General features: G+C 31.3%; 1 protein-coding gene across 3 annotated transcripts in view; it reads right to left on the bottom strand.

Moving 5' to 3' along the window:
• Positions 1-797: 797 nt before the first annotated feature.
• Positions 798-22633, bottom strand: part of LOC148622513 (dual oxidase 2-like) — a 40438-nt gene continuing 18602 nt past the window's right edge. For 2 of the 3 annotated variants that reach the window (XM_088572537.1, XM_088572539.1), the window contains exons 10-32: positions 21975-22068; positions 20999-21177; positions 19443-19627; positions 17648-17793; positions 17220-17399; positions 16851-16964; positions 16324-16541; positions 15838-16026; positions 15241-15466; positions 13253-13346; positions 12789-12970; positions 12528-12603; positions 11599-11619; positions 9258-9451; positions 8375-8605; positions 7906-7999; positions 7469-7518; positions 6599-6880; positions 6089-6321; positions 5539-5697; positions 5016-5171; positions 3750-3878; positions 798-3385 (exon numbers count right to left, since the gene is read on the bottom strand). In XM_088572537.1, coding sequence (XP_088428663.1) covers positions 3260-3385; positions 3750-3878; positions 5016-5171; positions 5539-5697; positions 6089-6321; positions 6599-6880; positions 7469-7518; positions 7906-7999; positions 8375-8605; positions 9258-9451; positions 11599-11619; positions 12528-12603; positions 12789-12970; positions 13253-13346; positions 15241-15466; positions 15838-16026; positions 16324-16541; positions 16851-16964; positions 17220-17399; positions 17648-17793; positions 19443-19627; positions 20999-21177; positions 21975-22068 — 3558 coding nt within the window. In that variant the 3' untranslated portion in view covers positions 798-3259. The remainder of the gene's footprint in view (positions 3386-3749; positions 3879-5015; positions 5172-5538; positions 5698-6088; positions 6322-6598; positions 6881-7468; positions 7519-7905; positions 8000-8374; positions 8606-9257; positions 9452-11598; positions 11620-12527; positions 12604-12788; positions 12971-13252; positions 13347-15240; positions 15467-15837; positions 16027-16323; positions 16542-16850; positions 16965-17219; positions 17400-17647; positions 17794-19442; positions 19628-20998; positions 21178-21974; positions 22069-22633) is intronic. The other variant, XM_088572538.1, reaches the window with a different exon arrangement.

Here is a 22633-nt window from a genome sequence, read left to right as displayed (position 1 = left end):
CTAATGAAATTAAAGTGAATCTATTTTATTGTTTCCTGCAACGTATGAAAAGGTTTGTGTATATAAATAAACATATATTACAATATTTTAAATTCCCTTTCATCGTGATTGCATTTTATGCATTGATGAATATGTTATTGAACATTACAGTTTATACATCGAAATACACATCTTCAACATGTACTACACATCATCATGTTTAAAGACCTTACTTGGATCAAAGCTATCTTCTATTAAGTAACTTGAAAACTGATTTATTCAACGGGTCATAGTTTTTCTTTCCTCGTTTGTCTACCCCGGACTTGACTTTTAATGAGCAACTCGGCGGGTGTTTCTAGAAAAGCAGAGGACGCTTACCCTACCGGTGCACCTGGTCAATGCTCCCAGTTTTTAGTGGAGTCCGAGTTGCCCATTTACTTTTGTTACTTTGTATGTATGATTTTAGTTACTTTATGTTCTTTGTTGTGTATGTCTGTTTTCCATGTTTGGTCTTTGTCCCTGGATTACATTCTTTTGATTACCGCTATAACCTTGGTTCCCTTAATTACTCTTTAATCAAATGCAAGAAAAATGACGCTCTGTTTGGACTTATAACGAATCATTCGTTGTTGTGGTTAACCGGTCAAATGTTAGAGTTGTACATTAATCTATACAACTGACTGTACATGTTCTACTTTAACGCCAGGGTGAAATACATTTGGAGGTAATTTTATTTTATAACAAATAAAACTACTAAATCTCCAAGTAAAACTAACAATCCATTGCCACATTTGTAATGTAGCAATAAATACTCAGAATTAATGATGATCATCGATTTAGTTTTATTTCCATTCTATGTATCAATAATATACAGACCAAGTTAACTATTCGATTTTCAATAAACAAAACACAAAAGCGTATACCGAAGATACATATTGCATAAAAGTTAAAAATCACACTTGTTTCTCATGACATAAAGATATTTTAATTTTTCGACAATGCAATATCTCTAACATGCTTCATTTGCTACATGAAAATCAAAATACATGCAGATTTGAAGAAAAAAACTTTGAAATCTACGTTCGTAGGTAAAATGTCCTTAAATTTTTTGTTGGAATATTGGACTTTCCTAATTTTAATTGCTTTATAAGCGAAACCCCTACGTCATTTACGGTCAGCGGTATACACCATAGGTTCATTACACTTAAAAATCATCATTTAGCTTAATACAAACTTAAAGTAATACGTTATCACCGGAAATATGGAGTCAATTTTTTTTTTATTATTATTATTACCGATGTTTTCCAGGTTCAGGTCAGGCTTTCTGTAATAGAGAATCTGTACTTCAAATGTTCATTTATGGTAATGATTCCCATGTCAGAAGAAGAATTAACTATGCAGTCTGAACTTGTCAATTAAATTAAGGCATTTTAACAAATTCAAATTAACTCGGATATTATTGCTTCGTTTCCTTTATGCGTCTCGTCTATCGACTTTTACAAATGTGATACATTGTTTAACTGTAATGATAGTATCCATTAAATGTAGCTTAGCATGCATATAAAGAGTTATTCTGCTTTTAAAGAAGATAGCTGTAAATAGTAAGATGAACGTTCATGTTTCTTTGCAATTGGGAATAAGGTTAAAAAAACACTTGTCTACGCTCAGCTAACGAATCAAAATTACATTTTCAGGTTAAACAAGCATTCTGAGAACATTGCAAGACAATACAAAGTCCCCTACCGAAAAAATATTTCTGTTGAAGAGAACAGAATTCGAATTTCATGCAAACTTTATAAGCTAAAATGTGTGGAGTACTTCAAGTCTGCATTATTTTTCTAAGTCCAACGGCCATATATCCATCTAAAATTCTATGGACCAGAACAGAATTCGAACTTGATCTGTAACCATGTATAAGTGATGTACCATATATCAAATGAATATTTACAAGCATGACGGCTTCTCTGTAAAATGCGAATTGTTCAAATCCGATGAGATTTTAAATCCAGATCACAATGTTTTCATTGTCAAATGGGCTATGATTTTGTTACCAAAACGATTTTCAGTTGTTGTTAGTTTGACGGAAGATTTTCCGCCTTATTGTGGGTAAAAAATTCTTCTGAAGCTTATACTTCCTACTAAATAATTGTTAATTGTAAAATTCATGAGACGTTACATCTTTGTCTCGTAAGGAATTGTACATGTAATATTCTTATTGATTGTACATATCAATCGTAAAAACTGATGTTTGGTTTTTATAAACTGAGAAACGCATAACAAGCCAAAAGAAAGACAACTCTGCCTCGATAAAAGAACGACTGAGGCAAATTATGATTAAATCGAAAATTGGCTTGAGCTGACGTAAAGTATAGACAAGTAAAGAAATGGAAACGAATTGTTTTTATCTTATAGATAACACACTTTTTCGAATTATCAACATGATAGTAATAATGACTGATTGTAAAACCTTAAAGGTACAGTCAGTTGTTTGTGTACAAGCCTCGTGGTGTTTTTTGAATGTCACTTCGACCGAGAATCTTTACGCCAGCAGCAGAAATTGAAATACAAAGCAATGATTTTATTAAAAGATTTATTGACGGAAGCACAAATTATATCTAATTCAGATCTTTTAAATAATCAGTAAAAGTCATGCAAAGCTCAGCGAATATATACATATGTAGTTAATGCTACATATTATAATGTTATGACAAGTATTATACAGAAGATACATAATCTAGGAACACGTATATGTACATCGAAATAACAGTTAATACAGTGATAAAATAAATATACTTAAATTGTATTGATTGAATACATCTTATTTTTTTTCTTCTCAGAGGCCTACCAAAATAAACCGTCTTTTAAAACGACATTGTCTTTTTTATCATGGACATTTTTAAAATGTTCACTGAGCAGTCAAGAGTTAACTATCATGTAACAAAATGCAGGAATAGTTCGTAAATAAAAAAAATAAGAGAACTCTGTTATATATTTCAACGATGACAATGTATATTCAATAATATTTAAAATTGCACAATTAGTTTTGCAACAAAATTGAAGACATTGTACAAGTATAAAATAAAGATACAATGCAATTAATTAATAAATTTCCCAATAATTAATACTTAATTACAGAATGTTTTGCATAACGAAAGAAAACACCGTTAAGAGTGATTGATTAATGCAAATAGACAAACTACAGACTTACATAAAAACAAAAGTATCACGTATAATTTCAATATCATTTGTTCTCATGTTTGTTACAGCTGTTGCTCAGTATTTAAAAATTTTCAAAATGGTGCGAGTAGGTAGGGAAACCCTCAAGTTTGTTGACATCTGTTTTCGCTTTCTCGACTTGTAATGTCATAGGAGGAGGTCCACAACTGAAAACACCTATCTGTTTTACCTGTTTTACAAACAAAATGTAAAGTTCATATAATTGACGACAAATATATGTTTTGTAGTTTCTGCAGCTTATATCAAATTAAAAGATTACGAAGTTTATAGTTTCACTACTATTATATTATTACTCCAGTACTTTTATTTATTGCTTTAAATTTGACAAAAGCATTTCGATAAAGGTTATTATTAAAACCAATTTCATTTTTTGTCTGGTTTAGACGTTGATATGTGTTACTGGTTGCTCTGTTGCTTGAAGGAAAACATGTTCAGTAATTCAAATACAAATTCAACCATCAAAGTATCAAGAATAATAACAAGTATTTATTTGCAACATTCAACCTTTCTAGTAACGAAGAAATGTTACTTACACTGGGATGCTCATATTTAAGAGACTTTAAGAAATCTAAGAAATTTGGACGCCCAAAATGTGTTTTAGCTTCCAGACCGGTGAACAAACTTTTACCAGCTATCTTTTGGAAATGTCTTTCACAAATGTACTATAATAAAGGAAACAAAATTAAGTAAGTTTGTAAGTATTTACTGTGTTACATTAAAATATCATTTTCGTCTAAAAATCGATAAGACATAAAAATAATTTTCTATAATTATTCTGATATTCGAATAACCAGTTTTATCTAAGTAAAATATTCCACACAATAAAAATCCTGTCATCAATTATATAAGACAGATTTTTTACAACCTTCAAGTTATCTTTAACAAATGTCTAGCAATCTTTTAACGCATATTTTTCGGAGCCCATAATACGCTCCGTGTTTTTTTCACTCAATATTGCAATATAACGAGAATAGGTACGGTGAATATGTCAAAGAGACAACACCACCAGAATGAAAATATCAGCCGAAGGCCATCCATTGGTCTTCAATGAACGACGATGAAATCATCATACCACGGAGCAGGCTGCAGCGGACCCAAAACATTATTATACACAGGTACAGCAAAAGAGTTGACCTTATATATTCCAGTAACATAAAAATAAACTAAAGGTGAAAACGAAATAAGACATATAGAGGCCAGACATTCCTAACTAGAGACAGGCTAAAACAATGCGGCGGGATTAAAGTACTTTGGCCTGATCACAAGCCTCCCCCTTTAAAATCTGGTCACTGTGGAAAATATTACACACTTAAACATGTTAAACACGCATAAAAATAAACCAGTTCAAAAAGTTCTTAGTCCATTTGAGAGTGCTGTGTTTTTTGTTGTTTTTATGTTGTTTTTTTTTGGGGGGTTTTTTTGGGGTTTTTTTTTTCATCTGTTCAGTTTTATATATGTAAACAAGCTACATAGTATTTGTTGATCGATACCCGTTTTCACGGTTTGGCGAGGTATTTGGATTTTGATATTGCTGAATTATACTTCTACTTTGATGCTTCGGTATTTTTTTGCCGATATACAATATGGTTTTTTTTGTTTTTGTTTTTGTTTTTTGTTTTTTGTTTTTGTTTTTTGTTTTTTGTTTTTTTTGTTTTTGTTTTTTTTATCAAAATGAACCTCTACTTACATTCTTACAGGACTTGTTTCAAACTTTATTAAACACACCACGATAACTTTGTAAAACTGAGCATGCTTGGGGGAGTACTTTGGTAATAAATGATAAATTGAGAATCACTTACCAGCATAGTAGTTCGCAAGTCAAATTTCTGCTGGAATTGTGTAATGAATATATGAACTGTAACTAAATTAGTTTGGTCATTGTTTTCAACCTCTCGGATTATGTCTGTTAGCCACTCAAACTGTTTCTGTGTTCGAGTCACCCAAAGAAAATATACCTACAGACAAAGGATAAATTAAATAACATTGTACATATTGTGACTAGATTTCATCAAAAATATTTGTGTAGTCTGTGCACATGTGATGAAAGCATTCTTTCATACTATAACCGAATACCAAAACAGGATGATTAAGTCCATTGAGAAATCGAAAGTTCATTTACATAGGAATAGTATTGCTTGAGTTCTCGTAATACAGAAAAAAGTGTTATTTATTGGCTAATGTATCTCAAATTGTCTTCATTTCGTATACTTCATAAACATAACATTTCATGTCTTCTTATATTGTATTACAAAAACAAAGTGAGTACGAGACTACATATTCATAAAAAATATGTTAAAACATTCTGGCCGTTTAGGTATTTACCTTTTGACATGGAAACTTGACAGGTGATCTAGATTTATACACAATATCTTTTAGAATGGACGCGAATGGTGTTACACCTATACCACCGCCGACAAGGACAGCAACAGGATATTTATACCAGTCTTGGTGTCCTTCACCAAATGGACCGTCTACATATAACTGAAGCATAACAAAATATAACTTTTTTCTGCAATCTTAATACCGTATTTTGATGACATAAAAATAGTCAGAATCATATATTACGAGCCACAGTAATTAAGAATAAGTTCTTACAGAGAGTACAACACTTAATGAGTTCGTTACTAATGGCCATAGGTATTTGGCTATTTAATGTTATCGGTTCTGCACCCTGTGCTGTATATATTTCAGTAAAAGATAGATAACTATAATTCAGATTTATTATTTAAAGTTCAGTGTTATTATTTTCAATGTTGTCTATGGCGATACAGTGTGACCGTTTCTGATAACCAACACATACACCAAGAGGTCAAAGACATGCCACATAAAACAAATGCTGAAAACTGCTTGAAAATGATAATAATGAACTCACAGGTGGGTACTTTTCACCCTCGGGTATATTATTAGCATCATAGACACGTCTTAAATTAGTAGTCCAAGGCCCAACAGCTCTGATATGGAGACTAAGAAAGTCCTCATGTGGTGCAGATGTAAGAGTAAACGGGTGATATTCGGAGTCCCCAAGTGCAAGAGACGCTATTCTGACCCATTGTCCTGATTTATATTCAAAACTCAATGGCCTTCTAAATTTCAATGCTGTCACATCTAAAACAATTGTGTTTGGTCATGTTGAATATCCAATATTCTATATTAGTATCACCATTCATCATTTCATCATTTATCATTTTCATGTCTGATATAGATATTATTTCAACATCTATGGGTTTTTTTTTCATTTGCTTTTCATTTTTTTCATTACATGTATTTAAAAATATCTTTCTTTTTTGACTGATAATTAAATAATAATTAAAATAATACGACATACTGAGTGCAAACGTGTTATGCAGCAAATTCAGATATCATTAAGGACGAAAAAACTTACCTGAAGGCAAAAGTTCAGCTTGTTTGACTTCGATCAAAATCTGATTACGACTTAAACTTATAAACTTGTCTAAGACATACAGTACTAGGGGTCCTAACAAATAATAGTGTGTCAGTGGATTCTGTACTAGTCGTCCAAGTCCATGCATAATTAGGAAGATGTAGAGAAGAATGTAGAAGCTGTGGGTGATCCAGAAGGCTCTGAATAGGTTACGTCTAGCAAACGGAATGGCAAATACATACATGATGATAACAATGATAGTCAAAATAATACCAGTCAGCCCTGAAAAACAATGATAGTCGAATTGATACAAATACTGTGAATGAGCTTCCTAAGTTTGTTCTTGATGTTGGACGTGCAAATTATTCATCATCTAATTCAATCTGTATATATATATTTGAACAGTAAGAAAACAAATTGATTATACATATGCAGTTGAATCTTTTTGTTAATTCTTTAAGTTGTGTTGAGTTTTCATACACTAATTTCACAGCATATAACAGTGGGAAATTAGAGCCCTCTTAAAAATTTTTTAAAAGACAACTATTCGTGTCGATGTAAGGTTTATTCAAAGTCACTGAATAACTATTAATTATTTTAATCAATGACTTACTAGTTGATGCCCGGGGCGGAAACTCTGATAATTGAAATATTGTTTATAACTAAGATTTGTATTATAAGATATATATTCAACTTTGAAGATCTAAAATGAAAAAAAGGGTTTGTAGTATTATACAATGTCGTTGAGTTTTTTTTTTTGTTTTGTTTTTTTTTTTTTTTTTGTTTTTTGTTTTTTTGTTTTTTTGGTTTTTTTTTGTATTTTTTTTTGTCATAAATGAAAATAAATCGCGTCTGTTTCATTTTTCTCACCTGTAATTGTATCAAAGGCCCAGTAGTGGAATGTGGCTAATACATCCGTCCTGAAAATCAAAAGTTTATAAGTTTTATCACTTTCAATATTCCAGATCAGTTTTTAACTTCTTCCAAAAGAACAATAACTGCCACATCATATACAATTTCATCTTGTGACTAATCATAAAAACTCCTCTCTGGGAAATTATACGTTTCCATATCATCGCGGGTCATAAGTGCAATTAAACATGGTTAATCCTTCATTTAACGATGCCGTTTTTAACCTTAATTTTGTAAAACAACTATCGAATATCATATCCCTGTTTATCGTAGAGTTAATCTTTCAGTTAAATAGGGGATTTGGTCGATTTCTCGGGGTATTTTTAGAAATTTAAATTGCCAAAAATGAACATCTTTAACAGCACTGACCTTTTAATACTGTAATATGCACTTACGCTCTGAAATACTCTCTGAAGTAACAATTAGCATCAGAAGACGGTTGAGTACTAATGTGATACAAATTAATGCCATGACCTACACAATGAACAACTGAAAAGGAAGTTATATTAGATAAGAATTAAGTCAAATGCTACATTTAACATTGGATAAGCTAGAAAATATTATTTTTGCAACAACAAATTCAAAATCAAAACAGAAATTCTTACTGAAACAGTTTGCTAATAACTGCTGAACAAGAGAGTATAAGATAAGTTTTTATAATAATAAACGATGGCGAATTCTGTTGACAATAGTACACCAATAAACGAAGATTAATTTTGTTGACAGTAGTACATCAATTTCTTATAATAATAAACAATGGTGAATCCTGTTGACAGTAGTACATCAATGTCTTATAATAATAAACAATGGTGAATCCTGTTGACAGTAGGACACCAATTTGTATGAAGAAAACATATATTTTACCTGTAAAAACCAAAGCAATAACGGCAATAAACTTATGAAGAGCATGCGTTGAATCGAATGGAATGAAACGATGGAGGAATGTCTCTCTCAAAAATGTGATTGTATTTCTACTCATTGTCACGAGTAAGCACGAGTAGGCCCACATCATTACGCTGGCAGCGCCTCGGGTAATAGTGACACCATAACCTGCAATTCTTCTTAAACCACCATGTTCTCTTTCCACAGAGTAATCTAGAATTATATATAATCGGCTGATATTAAAAAAAAACAATAATATTTACTGATCGATTGTAGATCGCAAAAAGTAAACAGCTATTTTACATTAAGGCCTTGGTTATTTTATTTGTAGTTTTACGAGTCCACTGACCGTAACTTTTGCCAAACTGGAAAAGAAATAAAATTGGAAATAAACCACTTTTTGCGCCCGCCGCGTTGCTTGTTGATAAAAAAAATTGGTTTCTTGTTGTATTTTTCTATCCAACTCTGCACAGCGCTTGGAAGAATACAAATTTACGCTTTGCGATTGACGTTAAAAATGACTTAAATTTTGTTTTTGCCGCCATGGCGCGGTGGTTTGTATCGTTGTGTTTGACGATTATGATGAAAGTTGTAGTGGACACAACTGACAGGTTCAATATGGGCCAGTGGTGTATTTTTTCTTGATAATTACAAGTGTCCGTAAAACAAAATTAAAAAAAAACGAAAATCTTGATTTTTTTCCCGTCGTCTTTTCCATTGGTCTTGAAAGTAAATTTTGTAAAACAAAACAAAATATAATTGGCCTTAGAATAGTTTAAATCTTTTTAGGGAAACTTAAACCTGTGCAACTACAGATGTTTGATTGTCATGCAGATTTACCCTATTTGATATTCTTTATACTTACAGTAAGCTCTCTCGACAAAGATTCCCACAGTTACTAGGACATACAAAGTCATCCAGAATATCTGTAGTCGGTAATTCTCCATATAACTGAGAAACTCATACCATTTCTGTTTAAGTTTGGTTTGTGGATATTCCTTCTGCTTTGTTGTGACCTTTACCCTTGTCTTTCTATTGTCTCCGTGTCGCTGTACTGTTCTATAACAAAGAAAATCCGAAAAGTGTTAAATGAATTATTCCATCTTTTATAAAGAGGGGTATATTTACATTTCATAACTTACACGGTTTAATTATGCTTTAATTCGTTTTCACAAGTAAATGCACAGTAGTTTTAGCTGATATATTTTAAGTACAAAAATGACAAAAAATGATCATTCGAATTAAATGACAGGCGAAACAATTAAAATTATGTGGCTGATGACAGTGTTACTCATTTGTGAGTTAATCCACATTATATTTTTTATTTTATATTGAACAAAAAAATCACATTTATAACATTAACATTACAAACAATCGAGATACTATCAATGAAATAGATCAATGCAGAAACGGTTTAGCAGTCCGAAAAGATGCATGCAACGAAGAGGCTGAGGTAACTGAGAATAACCTAAAGATTCTGCCATCCTTACCAAAAATATGGCTCTCTAACATATATTTGTTGCAAACATACGGCAACTTTATCGCAAACTTGTTGCAAATAGTCGCCGTAAATTTGCAGCAAACAATTTACCATGCAATATAAACATAAAAAGCTGCAATGTATCGGAGATCATCACTACAAAATGTATTGTTATACAAATGACGTATGCGACACGATAAACACAAATAGCCTTTTATGGGTCGCTGCGATGTTAAGGCAAACATAACTATGCTATAAAGGTATAAGTATGTACATGTACTAGCTAGAGTTCCAATCAATACCCAATACAATTTTAAATGTCATTGCATTTGTGCCAAATTTTGGTTTGCATTGATCTAAGAATTATTTACCCAAATATCAAGACACATAGTCATGTATATATAACTCTAGACAATACTCAGTTCCTTTATGAATCTAGCCTTAATATATTTTTGTACGAATATTTTGCTGAAACATTTTTCAAATTTGAAAATTTCATGCTAACAACAAATAAAAATAGTAACTTCTGGCAATAACAAATTTAAATTTTATCACTGCTTCTTCTATAGCAATGTAACAGCTGTTTGATTGCATATTGCATTCAAATTAAGGAAATACACCGAATGATATAAACTGTAATGCTTACTCCCTCCATCATTCCAATTTATAATAGCACTGAGCATATTCAAAAGAATTTGACAATTCTGGCGATCTTTAAACTTATTATCACCAAGAAGTTTAAACAGTTTGGCTTAGAGAACATCAACAAAGTTTCCGGCGAAGGTACGGCAAACATGAATAATGAATATGAGTTATGGTGAACGCAAACCGCGAAAGCTGTGATGTATACAGAATATTTGAAGTAAACTGCAAACAAACAGCAAACATTACGGCAAACAAAATTATATGCCGAATATTTGCGACGTATTTACCGCGAACTTACAGCGAACATTTCAATGGAGATTAACCTCTTCAAATGGAATAATGTTTAACCTAATGCAATTCTTCTTTGTCTATTGGAATCAGAAGACACTTATTATGCCCAAGTCAAACATGTAAATGTAAATAATACATGTAATTGAATCATGATACTTCTTCATCGTTCAAACTATTGTTTAATGAAATTTAAAAACATTATCAGTGTATTTCTTTGATACTACAGAGGCTTTTAATATAGTTACAGTACAAATACAACATCTATACCCCACAATTCTTTAACTTTCAGATGCGTAATGTTATCATTAAATGAATGAAGATTTAACCTCAAATATAACAAATTATTTTAAAGAAAACAAGATAAGATTTCAACGTGACGATTGCTGTATCATGCAAATGTCAGTAAATCACCGTTAGATGTAGCCTTTTTACAAGCGCAAGGAAAATGGAAAGGAAGTTTTTTTCCTGATGAAGTCCTATAAGAATCATGCAAAAAACTCAAAAACAAAACTCATTCATGTCTTAAAAGTTTCAGATCAATCTTGAATATCGCAAATTATCCTGAATAAACATTTCATTTAAAAACGAGAAAATATATTTATGTTTTACCAACTTCACATCAATATTACGTAGAAAGCTACTAACAATTTTCATTGCAAAAATTCAAAAATTGAAATATTAGAGAAGATAAACAAATTCAATTATAGTTAGATTTTTTTATAATAACAAATCGCAATTAGTGTTTAAAGAAACAATGTCTTGAGCCCCAACCAACAATGATTTCATATACCTTCCTGTCGATGGCGTATTCCTAATATAAAAATGATACATAAAAAAAGTTTAACATTTGGGATCTTTTTATGTGTTTTGTGCACATAGGAACTTCTTGCAATAACAAATTTAAATTTTACCACAACTTCTTCTATAGCAATGTAACAGCTGTTTGATTGCATATTGCATTCAAATTAAGGAAATACACCGAATGATATAAACTGTAATGCTTACTTCCCTCCATCATTCCAATTTATAATAGCACTGAGCATATTCAAAAGAATTTGACAATTCTGGCGATCTTCATTGTTTAATGAAATTTAAAAACATTATCAGTGTATTTCTTTGATACTACAGAGGCTTTTAATATAGTTACAATTTTCATTGCAAAAATTCAAAAATTGAAATATTGGAGAAGATAAACAAATTCAATTATAGTTAGATTTTTTTATAATAACAAATCGCAATTAGTGTTTAAAGAAACAATGTCTTGAGCCTCACCTATTCCTAATATAAAAATGATACATAAAACAAGTTTAACATTTGAAATCTTTTTGTGTTTTGTGCACAAATACATTATTTTACCGATATATAACATTGATGGGAAGACATTGTAAAGGTTGTGGGTGAAAAGGTGTGTTTTAAAATGTATATGATATACTTACTCACTAAATCCATTTGTTTAAATGAAATTAAATTTATATATTAGAGATATCCTGTAAGTATTACTGTGTACCTGTATAATTCCATATTTCATATTATCTGCCTTGCTATATTTTGACCCCTGTCAAAAAGGTATAACCTACTGTAATACCACCAATGACCACTAGTAAGACACAATATATTCAGATAAAATAATGTTTGTAGTATATTTTTTTAACCTTTCAATTTGGTCAATTTTCTGTTACCATTATATGCGTTAAATTCATTATTTAAAACATAACATACTTGTAACTTTTTATGAAAGTCTTTCTCCTCTGGTCAAATCCGGCAGATCTTGACTTCATGGGCCCTACAGCTTCAGCTGTTATTTAGAAAAAAAAAGAATGTAAAAGAGATTAATAAACTAATAGATACTACAGGAGAAGAGTTGAAATGACAAAGATGATTTGATGCCAATAAAAGACAGTTTCAAGCGGTCCTACTACAATGTAACTGATATGTTCTACTTCTAGATGCGAATAATTAAGATATTCTATGCATAATTACATGTTATATTAAGTGTTGCATTCTGTAGTGTGCTTTCATATTCTTCAGAGGCAAATATTTTCTTGAAGCTTTCAAAACCAACTTTCTCTGCCGGGGTGAGACCAGCTGATTCATACATCGTATCAATTAGTTTATCTAAGTCTTTCTGTTCAATGGAGGTATCAGATAAATCGAGCAAAGATCTGGAAAAAAGTCATATGACTTATACTTCTACAATGAGTATTCAAGCCGCGATAACTCTTATTAAAATAATTCCTGATCAATAGTCATTAGACTAAAATAATAATAGTATAAATTCCGGTTTTCTTTCGGGTACCGGAAATTTATTCACTCCAGACATTATATTATGTTAAAAAAATTTGACTTTTCTCAAGTTGTTAAAATACAAATGGTAAAAGTAAAAAAATACACCCCAAAATGAAGTACGTATACAACTAAAAAAAGCATAAGACAACTAAACTCACTTCAACATCTTAGAAAAGTCAGCCCGAGTAAGATAACCCTGTTTCTTAACATCGTACATATTAAATATCATCTGAGCCTTTTCTTCAGCATCTCCTACAATAGGTAATTGAATATGGTTATAAAAGTAATTATAAATTTTGATAAATTATGGTTTTCAAATGAATGTAGAATAATGGCAACTAACAAGCTCAATGTGTATTTATCTGATTGAAATAAATATGATTTTTTTTAAAGTGAGCAATGTAGAAATATGTTTTGAAAATCTGCGAAACAATAACAAAATAAAAGAAACAGAATAATATAGTGATGTTGGTTTTCAGCATAAAATACATCAATTCATTTCTTGTAATGACTACAATGCATTTTTATGATTGAAGAAGGGATAAACAAACATAAAAAAAAGTAATTGTATGATCAATGTTTTGAATTTTTTAATTGGCGGTATTTCCATTTGATTTGGTTATACACAATGATAACCAGGTTTTTGATATTACAATAGGTACTCATCGTGCTCCTCGCAAGGCAGATTTGTTGTTTCCCTATTGTAATGAATCGCAGACTCTTTAAAGATCCTTTACAACATGATCAGTTCCATTAAATTGAAAATACTTTCAGATGTCTTGATGAATATTTTTTTTGTTTTGTTTTGTTTTCATAATTTTTTTTGTTTCTTTTTGTTTTGTTTTTGTTTTGTTTGTTTTTTTGCTTTTGTTTTTGTTTTTGTTTTATTTGTTTTTGCGTGTTTTGTTTTGTTTTTTTGTTTTTTTTGTTTTTTGTTTTTTTGTTTGTTTGGTTTTTTTTTTTTTATTAAATTGTGGCCGTAAATAATCCTTCGAAATCTATGTTCAGATATCTACCCAAAAGAACTTAAGTTGACTAAATTTGTCTCATTGAAGACCTTGTGTTGACCAATAGTAGTTAGTTTAATTATTCGTTGCTTGGCATTTGGCGGATGTTAAACATCATCTCATTGGCAATCATATTTTCTATTTTTATAAGTCTATCAATAATAGTACTAATACACCTCTTCTTGACTAAGATATTTTTAATTATTAAGATAATTTCCAATTCCAATGGTGATATTCGTATTTAAGTTTATCGTATTTACATTTCACAACTTGTCAATATTTCTCGTATTTGTCATAAGGTGTCTGATTTCAATGAACGCAATTAATTCCTCACAGTAAAGTTTTTGCATCAAGAGTAACGATATGACTTACTTCTAAAAACATTTTCTATGTTTTTTCACCGCTGCAAAACTTTGATAAATATATATATAATAGTACTTGTAGGTTCCTCATCAAAAATGGTGTTGCTCATACAGTTTTTGCACGGAAATATAATCTATAAATAACATACTTTCAAACAAAATCCGATGAGTTTGTCGACTGCCCTTAATAGATATATTGGTAAAAAATATGATTTCAAGTTATTGTCCATTCTTTGAACAATGTTTTCACAAAAAGAGATATCCAATCCCTCACTGCATTCCTACGTAAAAACTTTTTTTTAGTATTGCTTTACATCAAATCTTATCTATTAAGTACTTGACGTTACTACTCCAAATGCAGTCCACTGAAATTATAGTAGTGACCGATTATTTCTGTTGGTAATAGTTTTAAAGGTATTGCCATTCTTTAATATACTCTGAGCTAGCTTTCAGTAACTGCGAGCCTTCTTTAAGTGGATATCTCATGTTATCTACATGGTGTATGTTGAAGTATTCCAAGTAAAGAATTGGATGTATTATTGAGTGAATTTTATGGTGTGTTAGTTGTTTCAGTTCAGTTTTGGCCTTACATTTAAAGGGGGTGGTTTAGGCCTTTTTAAACTTGTTTAAAACACTTAGGTTATATGCTGGTACATTATATTTATGCTTTTTGCATCTTATTCAAACTATGCTATCTTAACTCGGGTTAAGCGAAAAAATAGTATTAGTATGTACAACAATATTTAAGATACGGAATGATATATGTATATTAAATACCTGCTGCCAATATTTGGAACAAATCAAGAAATTCTTCAAAACCAACGAATCCATTTTTATCTTTATCCACCATTAAGAACATGTTTCTAACAAAAACTGAGGTTGGTTTCAGCCCTAAAGCTTCGGAAAACTCTGTTCTTGTGAGTTGTATTTTTCTAATCTTATTTAACTCGTCTAGTTGCAGTTCATGGTCCATATTTACTTTCATTTTTGAGTCTTTGAATGCCTGCCATAAAACAGCAAACAAAACTAAGATAACCGGTTAATCGTAGATTTTGTCATTGCTAACGAGGTTTCAGAATGTCTTCATTAAATAACGAGGTAAGGTAATACAGATGGGTAAATACAAAAAATACAAAAAAAGATTTCCACATAATTAGCCGCATTATTACATCTTCTAAGATGTGATGGTACAATTAAAACACTTTTATAAGCTTTACTGCCAAGCGATGAAAGAACTAAAGGACCAAATACACTGCAAGGAACACTATATGGAAATCGTCGACCTTACTTAAGCATTCAAATTAGAAGGCAGATTCTACGGCAGAGGTTTTGATCATGCGCATAGTCAACATAATAAATTATTGACAGAAATACCTGCAGACAAACAACACGGAAAAAAGAATCAAGCAGCACTTGTCGCTTTTCTTTTGTGTTAGCATCATCCATTATTACTTTTACAGTAAATTGTGTGTGTTTCTCTCTATTAATGGCAAGATCTCGAAGAAAACCTTCCAGTGCCATAATAAAGCCGTTTCTTTCTTCGGTATCGATGAATTTCAGCACCTACATGTTAAATATTTAAATATTTCTACAGTTTACAGTTACAGTTAATATATTTAAAAAAAAATACACGTCGGTTGGTAAATGAAAACCTGATATGATCAATAAATGAAGTATTTTTTATAATACAAAAAATATGATTTACCATTTGGGTATGGTTTGAGCAAAGTTAATTGGTTATATTTTAATCCGAAAATTACTAGTTCTTACTACAAAATTACTGTTTCTAAATCATTGTGTGTCACAGTAACACAATATGAACGTGTGACCTGTCTTTAAATATATTTTAGTTATAGTTACCAAATCAATTTCCCCGGTAAGTCTAATAGACACTATATTTTCCCCGCCGTCGCAGGCTAAACGAAAATGCACTTTATAAGAAGTGCCTTCAATTCTGCGCAGGTCAAGTAACCTTAGTGGCTTTCGTCGTAAATCGGTCACGTGGATCTTTTTCCTCTCTTTGTCAAATTTGATCTTGACTGTCCTTTCTCCAAGTTTCGGACCAACCCATTCAACGGCTAGAAAGAATGTAATATTGTCAAATCCTCAACGTCCAATTTTTACATATTTTTCTTTCAGTTCAATCAAATGTAGTATCATATCTAGTACTCGGAAGTAATTTTAATTTGGATTCAGATATTGTAGTGACTATTAAGTTTTTTTCTACATTTGTTGGGTAAAGCTTTCAATTTATTTGTTAAAAACTGAACAAGTTGCCATTCTTTGGTATTTTTGTGATTTAAACCAGTATGAAGATATTTATTTAAAATTTATAGAAAACCTAAAATATTTATGTGCGTAAGGACTAAATACTTTTAACTTTTTACCGTTGAAGGTGTTAGGGTCAGCAGTCTTTACACGTTTTGGTGACAACCGCTTCTTTGCCTCCTGCATCTCTTTCTGTTTTCTTTTATTTAGTAAAAGCATAACACCAATTGTTGCTAGATAGAATAAAGATTATTTTGTTGAAGGTTTGCCCATGATCTAGTAAATGATTCAATTAAAGTCTCTAAATACTTCATTAAAAAATCAGAGGACCCATTAATTTGGTAACAACATATAAAGGTATAACTCTAAGATTATGTTAGATGATGTTTATCCCACAAAAATACTTCACTCCCTTATCAAATAAAGACAGCATAATAAAGAAACGACTATTTTTTTCCAAAATAGAAAATATTCTCAAATTGTCCTACCTGGTACACAAAGTCCTAAACAAACAAATGTCAAAGGAAAGGAAATTTCACTACCAGAAAAGTAGTCATAGTGCTCCAATTTCGTACAATTTTCAAGCATTGGAATATTCTGCTTGTCACATGAAGCGCATGCTTTGTTTGAATCCGCTACCAACTGTTCCGGTTGAAGACATCGAGTATCTGCAGAAAATTCAGCCTTGTTAAAAATAAACTTTAAGATTAAATGAATCAGTATTATTAGTTTTTTTTTATTATTTATTTTTATTATTTTTTGGTTTTTTTTGTTTTTTTTTGGTTTTTTGGGGTTTTTTTGTTGTTTTTTTTTTTGTTGTTTTGTTTTGTTTTCCTTATACGTAAAGTCGAAGCCCATATAAAAATAGTACTTCCTTCACTTGGTTTATGGTATACAATAAATGAACTTCACTTGCCTTTATCAACAATGAACACGTCGACTTGGATTTCGTCTTCTGTTACATCAGTAACTTTCAGGATAATGTCGTTTAGTGTTATGTTCTTTACTTCATTTATCATCTGTTCACGTTCTATTTCGTTCATTTCATTAAATAATCCTTGTCTGTAATAATAATAATAATAATAATAATAATAATAGAAGATGATTATGATTATAATAATAAATAATAATAAATATTTAACCTATTCGATATTTAATTTCTTTGAAAATGTATAAAATGAATACATTTACAAGTAAAATTGTTTGTGACAAACAAAAACAAAAAATATAAGGAATGAATTGCATGGTATCAAATAAGAAGAGACTGTATTTCTGAACCCGACTGCTTGAATTGGCAGGTAAAACAAAGTGTTAAAAGTGTTTAATTTGCAATTTAATTAATTATCTGTTTGATCTCCATCTGTAAAGTATATTATTCTTACTGTTGTGTCTCAGAATGTTAATCTTAATGAATTGATTTGGACAGTTAAGTTTATGTATTACCGCTCTTGTTTTCATAATCTCCTGGCTCTAGACAAGTACCGACATTAAATGTCTTTGTTTGTTGTTATAATGTTAGAGTGAAATTGAGATGTATGGGAATGCACTGGCCAGTGTGTGATATTGAGATGTATGGGAATGTGCTGGCCAGTGTGTGATATTGAGATGTATGGGAATGTACTGGCCAGTGTGTGATATTGAGATGTATGGGAATATGCTGGCAAGTGTGTGATATTGAGATGTATGGGAATATGCTGGCAAGTGTGTGATATTGAGATGTATGGGAATGTGCTGGCCAGTGTTTGAAAGTATTAGTTCATGAAAGTTAGTTAGGAATGAGTTGTTACAGTGAATGGATGTACATTATGTAACAACTTTATTTTTGCAGTTTTAGTGTACAATTTTCAGTAATCATTGTATATATATAACGATCTGTATATAATAGATATAATGAATATGACTTGACTTAAAACCAGTGCCTAGAAACAACTCGGTCACAAAAATCATCACAAATAAATTTGACAAATGGGATTTAAATATGTATATAAAATTGTACAATCACAGTGGACATCACATCAAACATTTTCTTACATTGAAACAAAAACCTAGAATACTACCTGTCGACAAATTTGTTACAAGGTCTATAACGATTCCTCAGGAATCTTGTCTGAACGTTTTATAATAACTCAAGGGGAGAGCGATTTGTTACAATAAGAAAACAATTATACACATAACTCGAAACCATTTCCACCGCTCGACACTTTCCGAATTTCACAATTTTTTGTCGTTAATAATATAAATTTTGTTAGCTTTAATTAGAGTTTTCACTTTCTTCACTATTCTTTGCTACTTTTGAATATTGTAGCCACAAGTTTACCTGATAAAATTTAACCCGCAAAACACCTCTAATACTTTGTTATTGGGTGTTAAAATACAAAATATAATGTACATTGTCATTGAATAAATCGATACCTACAAAGATTTGTTTCTTTTGTTGGTATTGTGTGTGTTTATTTGTTGTTGCTGTTATTTTTCTTATGTGATTTGATATGCCGTATGATGCAAGGAATTTATAAGGACTGTGTGTCACAATATTGGATCAGATATTCAAAATTACAAAAAAAAAAATATATAAAAAAACATTTTAAATTTTAAAAACGTGAAAACAATTTGGGGAAGTGCTTGTATCATGTATTTATTGCATACATAGTTTCTATATACATGTACATAAAATTTTAAAAAACCGAAATCTAAAATGTTTATTTCCTTACCCTTCCTCTTTATTCTCATACCAGAAACGATCAGAATGGCGGATGCGGAGAAATTGATCAAGTAGAATTCTCTGAAACAGAGGACCTGGTCCGTCGAATGTGGTTTCTAACATACCTCCTGTGAACAGGTCAAGATCATCTGGATGTGTCGTATTTCCAAACAAGGCTTTGACTCTATGAATGGCCTGAAAATATCATAATAACCTTAAAATAGACCCAAAGTTAAGTTTAACGAAAATAGACCCAAAGTTAAGTTTAACGAAAATCCTTCATTTAACGTCCATCAGGTAAATAGACAAATGCACATAGGGGTTCAAATATATACACATATATATGTTTTGACAATACTTCATGCTCATGCATGTGCTCAAAACTAATCCAATTGTCATTTACAATGACACTAAATAATGGTCAAAAGAAATACCGTGCTTACTTATAGGCAATGCCTACAACATATTAGATACACAATCACACACCACCAATCGCACTGTCGCATCGTCCGTGCTGTGATATCGTAAATATCTAACCGTCCAAGAAAACGATAAAACGACCAAGTCATTGAGAAATTCATGAAATAAATGCCCATACAAAAAGTAGGTACAGTTTCGAAGCTAGGCAGTGCAGCAGTATGTAGCCGTTTCCACTAAAATACAGCTCAATACTCGCACACTTGGAAAAGGGGAGGGTATTTGGGGTTTCATCCCCCCTTGTTGAAATATTTGTTGATTTTGCGCGCAATTAGGGTCAAAATAAGCAGCATAATATTGTCGTAACCCCTTTTTACGCCCGCTTTAAAAACAAGTTTGTGAATTGCCCCAGAAAAAAATATCAACTGGGTTGATATTCGTCGTGTTTATTCCATTAAGGTTAGGTGTATATGCACTTAGTTTTTCAAACATTGATAATTATTCCGTGCCAATCAGGTCATATCGAAGACGGTTAATGTTTGTGCTACACAATGCCTAATATTGATTTATGCACATTGATAGCGGCAAATAATGATTACTTACTGACGAGTGAATTCGCGATTTTTATTCATGACCAAATTCAGTGACTTGCTTCTGACTTCAAGCGTCCTATGAAATCAATCTAAACAAATTAACCCCAGCCTTCGTTTGGGAGTATAACATTTCGTGTTGCATTTTCGTAGCTTCTAAGAAATCCATTCAGTTTTACTCAATTCGATAGAACTGACAACTAAGTAATTCGCCATTTTGACAAGGTATGGATTTTTGCTATATCGGTAAGAATTTGGATAATTTTGATGTAAAAAACGATTTATTTTCCCCAAAATAAAAGTTTCTTACAGTACAAATGATAAAATCGAAACAATCGATTGTCTCTTGTTTGGTTGTTGTTGTTGTTGTTGTTTTGTTTTGTTTGTTTTGTTTTGCTTTGTTTTGTTGTTTTTGTTTTGTTTTGTTTTGTTTTGTTTGTTTTGTTTTGTTTTGTTTGTTATATTTTATTTATTTTTTTTTATGTTTTGGTTTATTTTTAGTATAATTACAGCGATATATTGAGTAAAGAGAAAAAAACATCGATTCAGAATGACCTACATCCTGTAATGAGCTTTTGGTCTTTTCAGTGTTGTTGTTTATTTCATCCCAATTGACACGTTGTAATCCATACGCCTGCCTGATGTCATTGTACCCTGCAAGACCGTGATCTCTTCCCCTCTGAATATTAAGAGCAGCAAGGTCACGACGGGAAAAATCTAATGTCCCAAACACGTGATCTGTTTAAAACAAAAACAGTGTGCATTTGAATGATGATTTAATACGAGTCGGGTGCCAAGTCGAAGAGCAAGTAACAACAAAACCAGGCTCGAGCTAGCGAACACTATGCATAGTCAAGCTAGCCAACACTATGTATGGTCAAGTTAGCCAACACAATGCATGGTCAAGCTAGCCAACAATAGCACAGCGAGCAATAAGAAAACACGGGAAAACTCCTAAACCTTAAATACCGTAAATTTTAAACTTAAGTAGTTCTTCCTCACAACGGACGCACTAAAAACCATCGCTGCAATACTGTCAGTTAAGTTCAACAAACAAGAGCCATCAATTACAAAAAAGCGGTACTCGTCCATACAGTTTTCCAACTAAATTGCAGCTCATATAAATGCTTCGAGATTTCATAAAAAAAACTTCCGGTTTCATAGTAATCTTAGATAATTATTATTATCGTGGCCATTACAGTTTAAAATGTGCATGTTGTATACAAATACAGCACAGCTATATTCGCCACCTTGAATTTCTACGTTCAGGCGATGAGGTCTATTCGTTCTAAATATGAGTAAAGCCACGGTCTTTATTGGAAACGAGAAACACCTTGAGAATGTCAATGATAAAAAATTAATAAATTAAATATCAAAACCGTTGAATCAATGTGTTAAATATTCCGTATATCATTATGTTATTTAGTGGCATTTTATAAACTGTCTGATACATGAAATGCTTTTTTAAATAATGCTAGTAACATATCTATACACATGCATCGACATGTATATACAATAATAGTAGTTTAATTTACCTCTAAGATCAGGAACTAAAATATGATCCTCTTGCTCTGCCAAGGTGGATGCCATACCACGTAGTATACTTCCAAGGTCATTATCGATAGTTTCCTATTTAACGTATATAAAAAGTGAATATTGTCTTTCACATGATTAGTTTACAAGAAAAGATATGAATAGAAACAATATTCGAGTTAATTTGTTAACACACATGTAAACAATGGTCCCATTTGCAAAGATGAAATGGATAAGATATTAACTAGAGCTAAATGTGTAAGCCAAACAGGGCAGTAGCGGATCCAGAAAGAAAATTGGGGTGGTTCCAAGTAAAGTTTAACATTAACGTCAATTTGCCTGATTTGTTTCACCACCGATTCCATACAAAATCGAGTTCCAACTAACGATGTGTTTAGTGTCAACATCCTCAATTAGAGTTATCGAGCTCTATGACCATCTACTGGTGCACGTTTTAAATACTAAACTTCCCATTTAACAAATGAAGACATGATTTAAGGAGGTTAATATTTCAGTCAAGCATCTCTTTCTCACCAATTGCAAGAACACTGAGATGTTGTCTTGGGCCCATACCTAGGAACATCAAAATATTTTTTTATGGGACGGATCAATGAAATTATTTATTAGAGTGATGCCTGAACAGAAGAGCATTTCGGTTGTC

The sequence above is a fragment of the Perna viridis genome, chromosome 3 (assembly GCF_037379345.1).
Source record: "Perna viridis isolate PV_CMFRI_1.1 ecotype Kerala chromosome 3, ASM3737934v1, whole genome shotgun sequence".
Taxonomy (NCBI): domain Eukaryota; kingdom Metazoa; phylum Mollusca; class Bivalvia; order Mytilida; family Mytilidae; genus Perna; species Perna viridis.
This window is presented reverse-complemented; position numbering and strand designations above follow the sequence as displayed.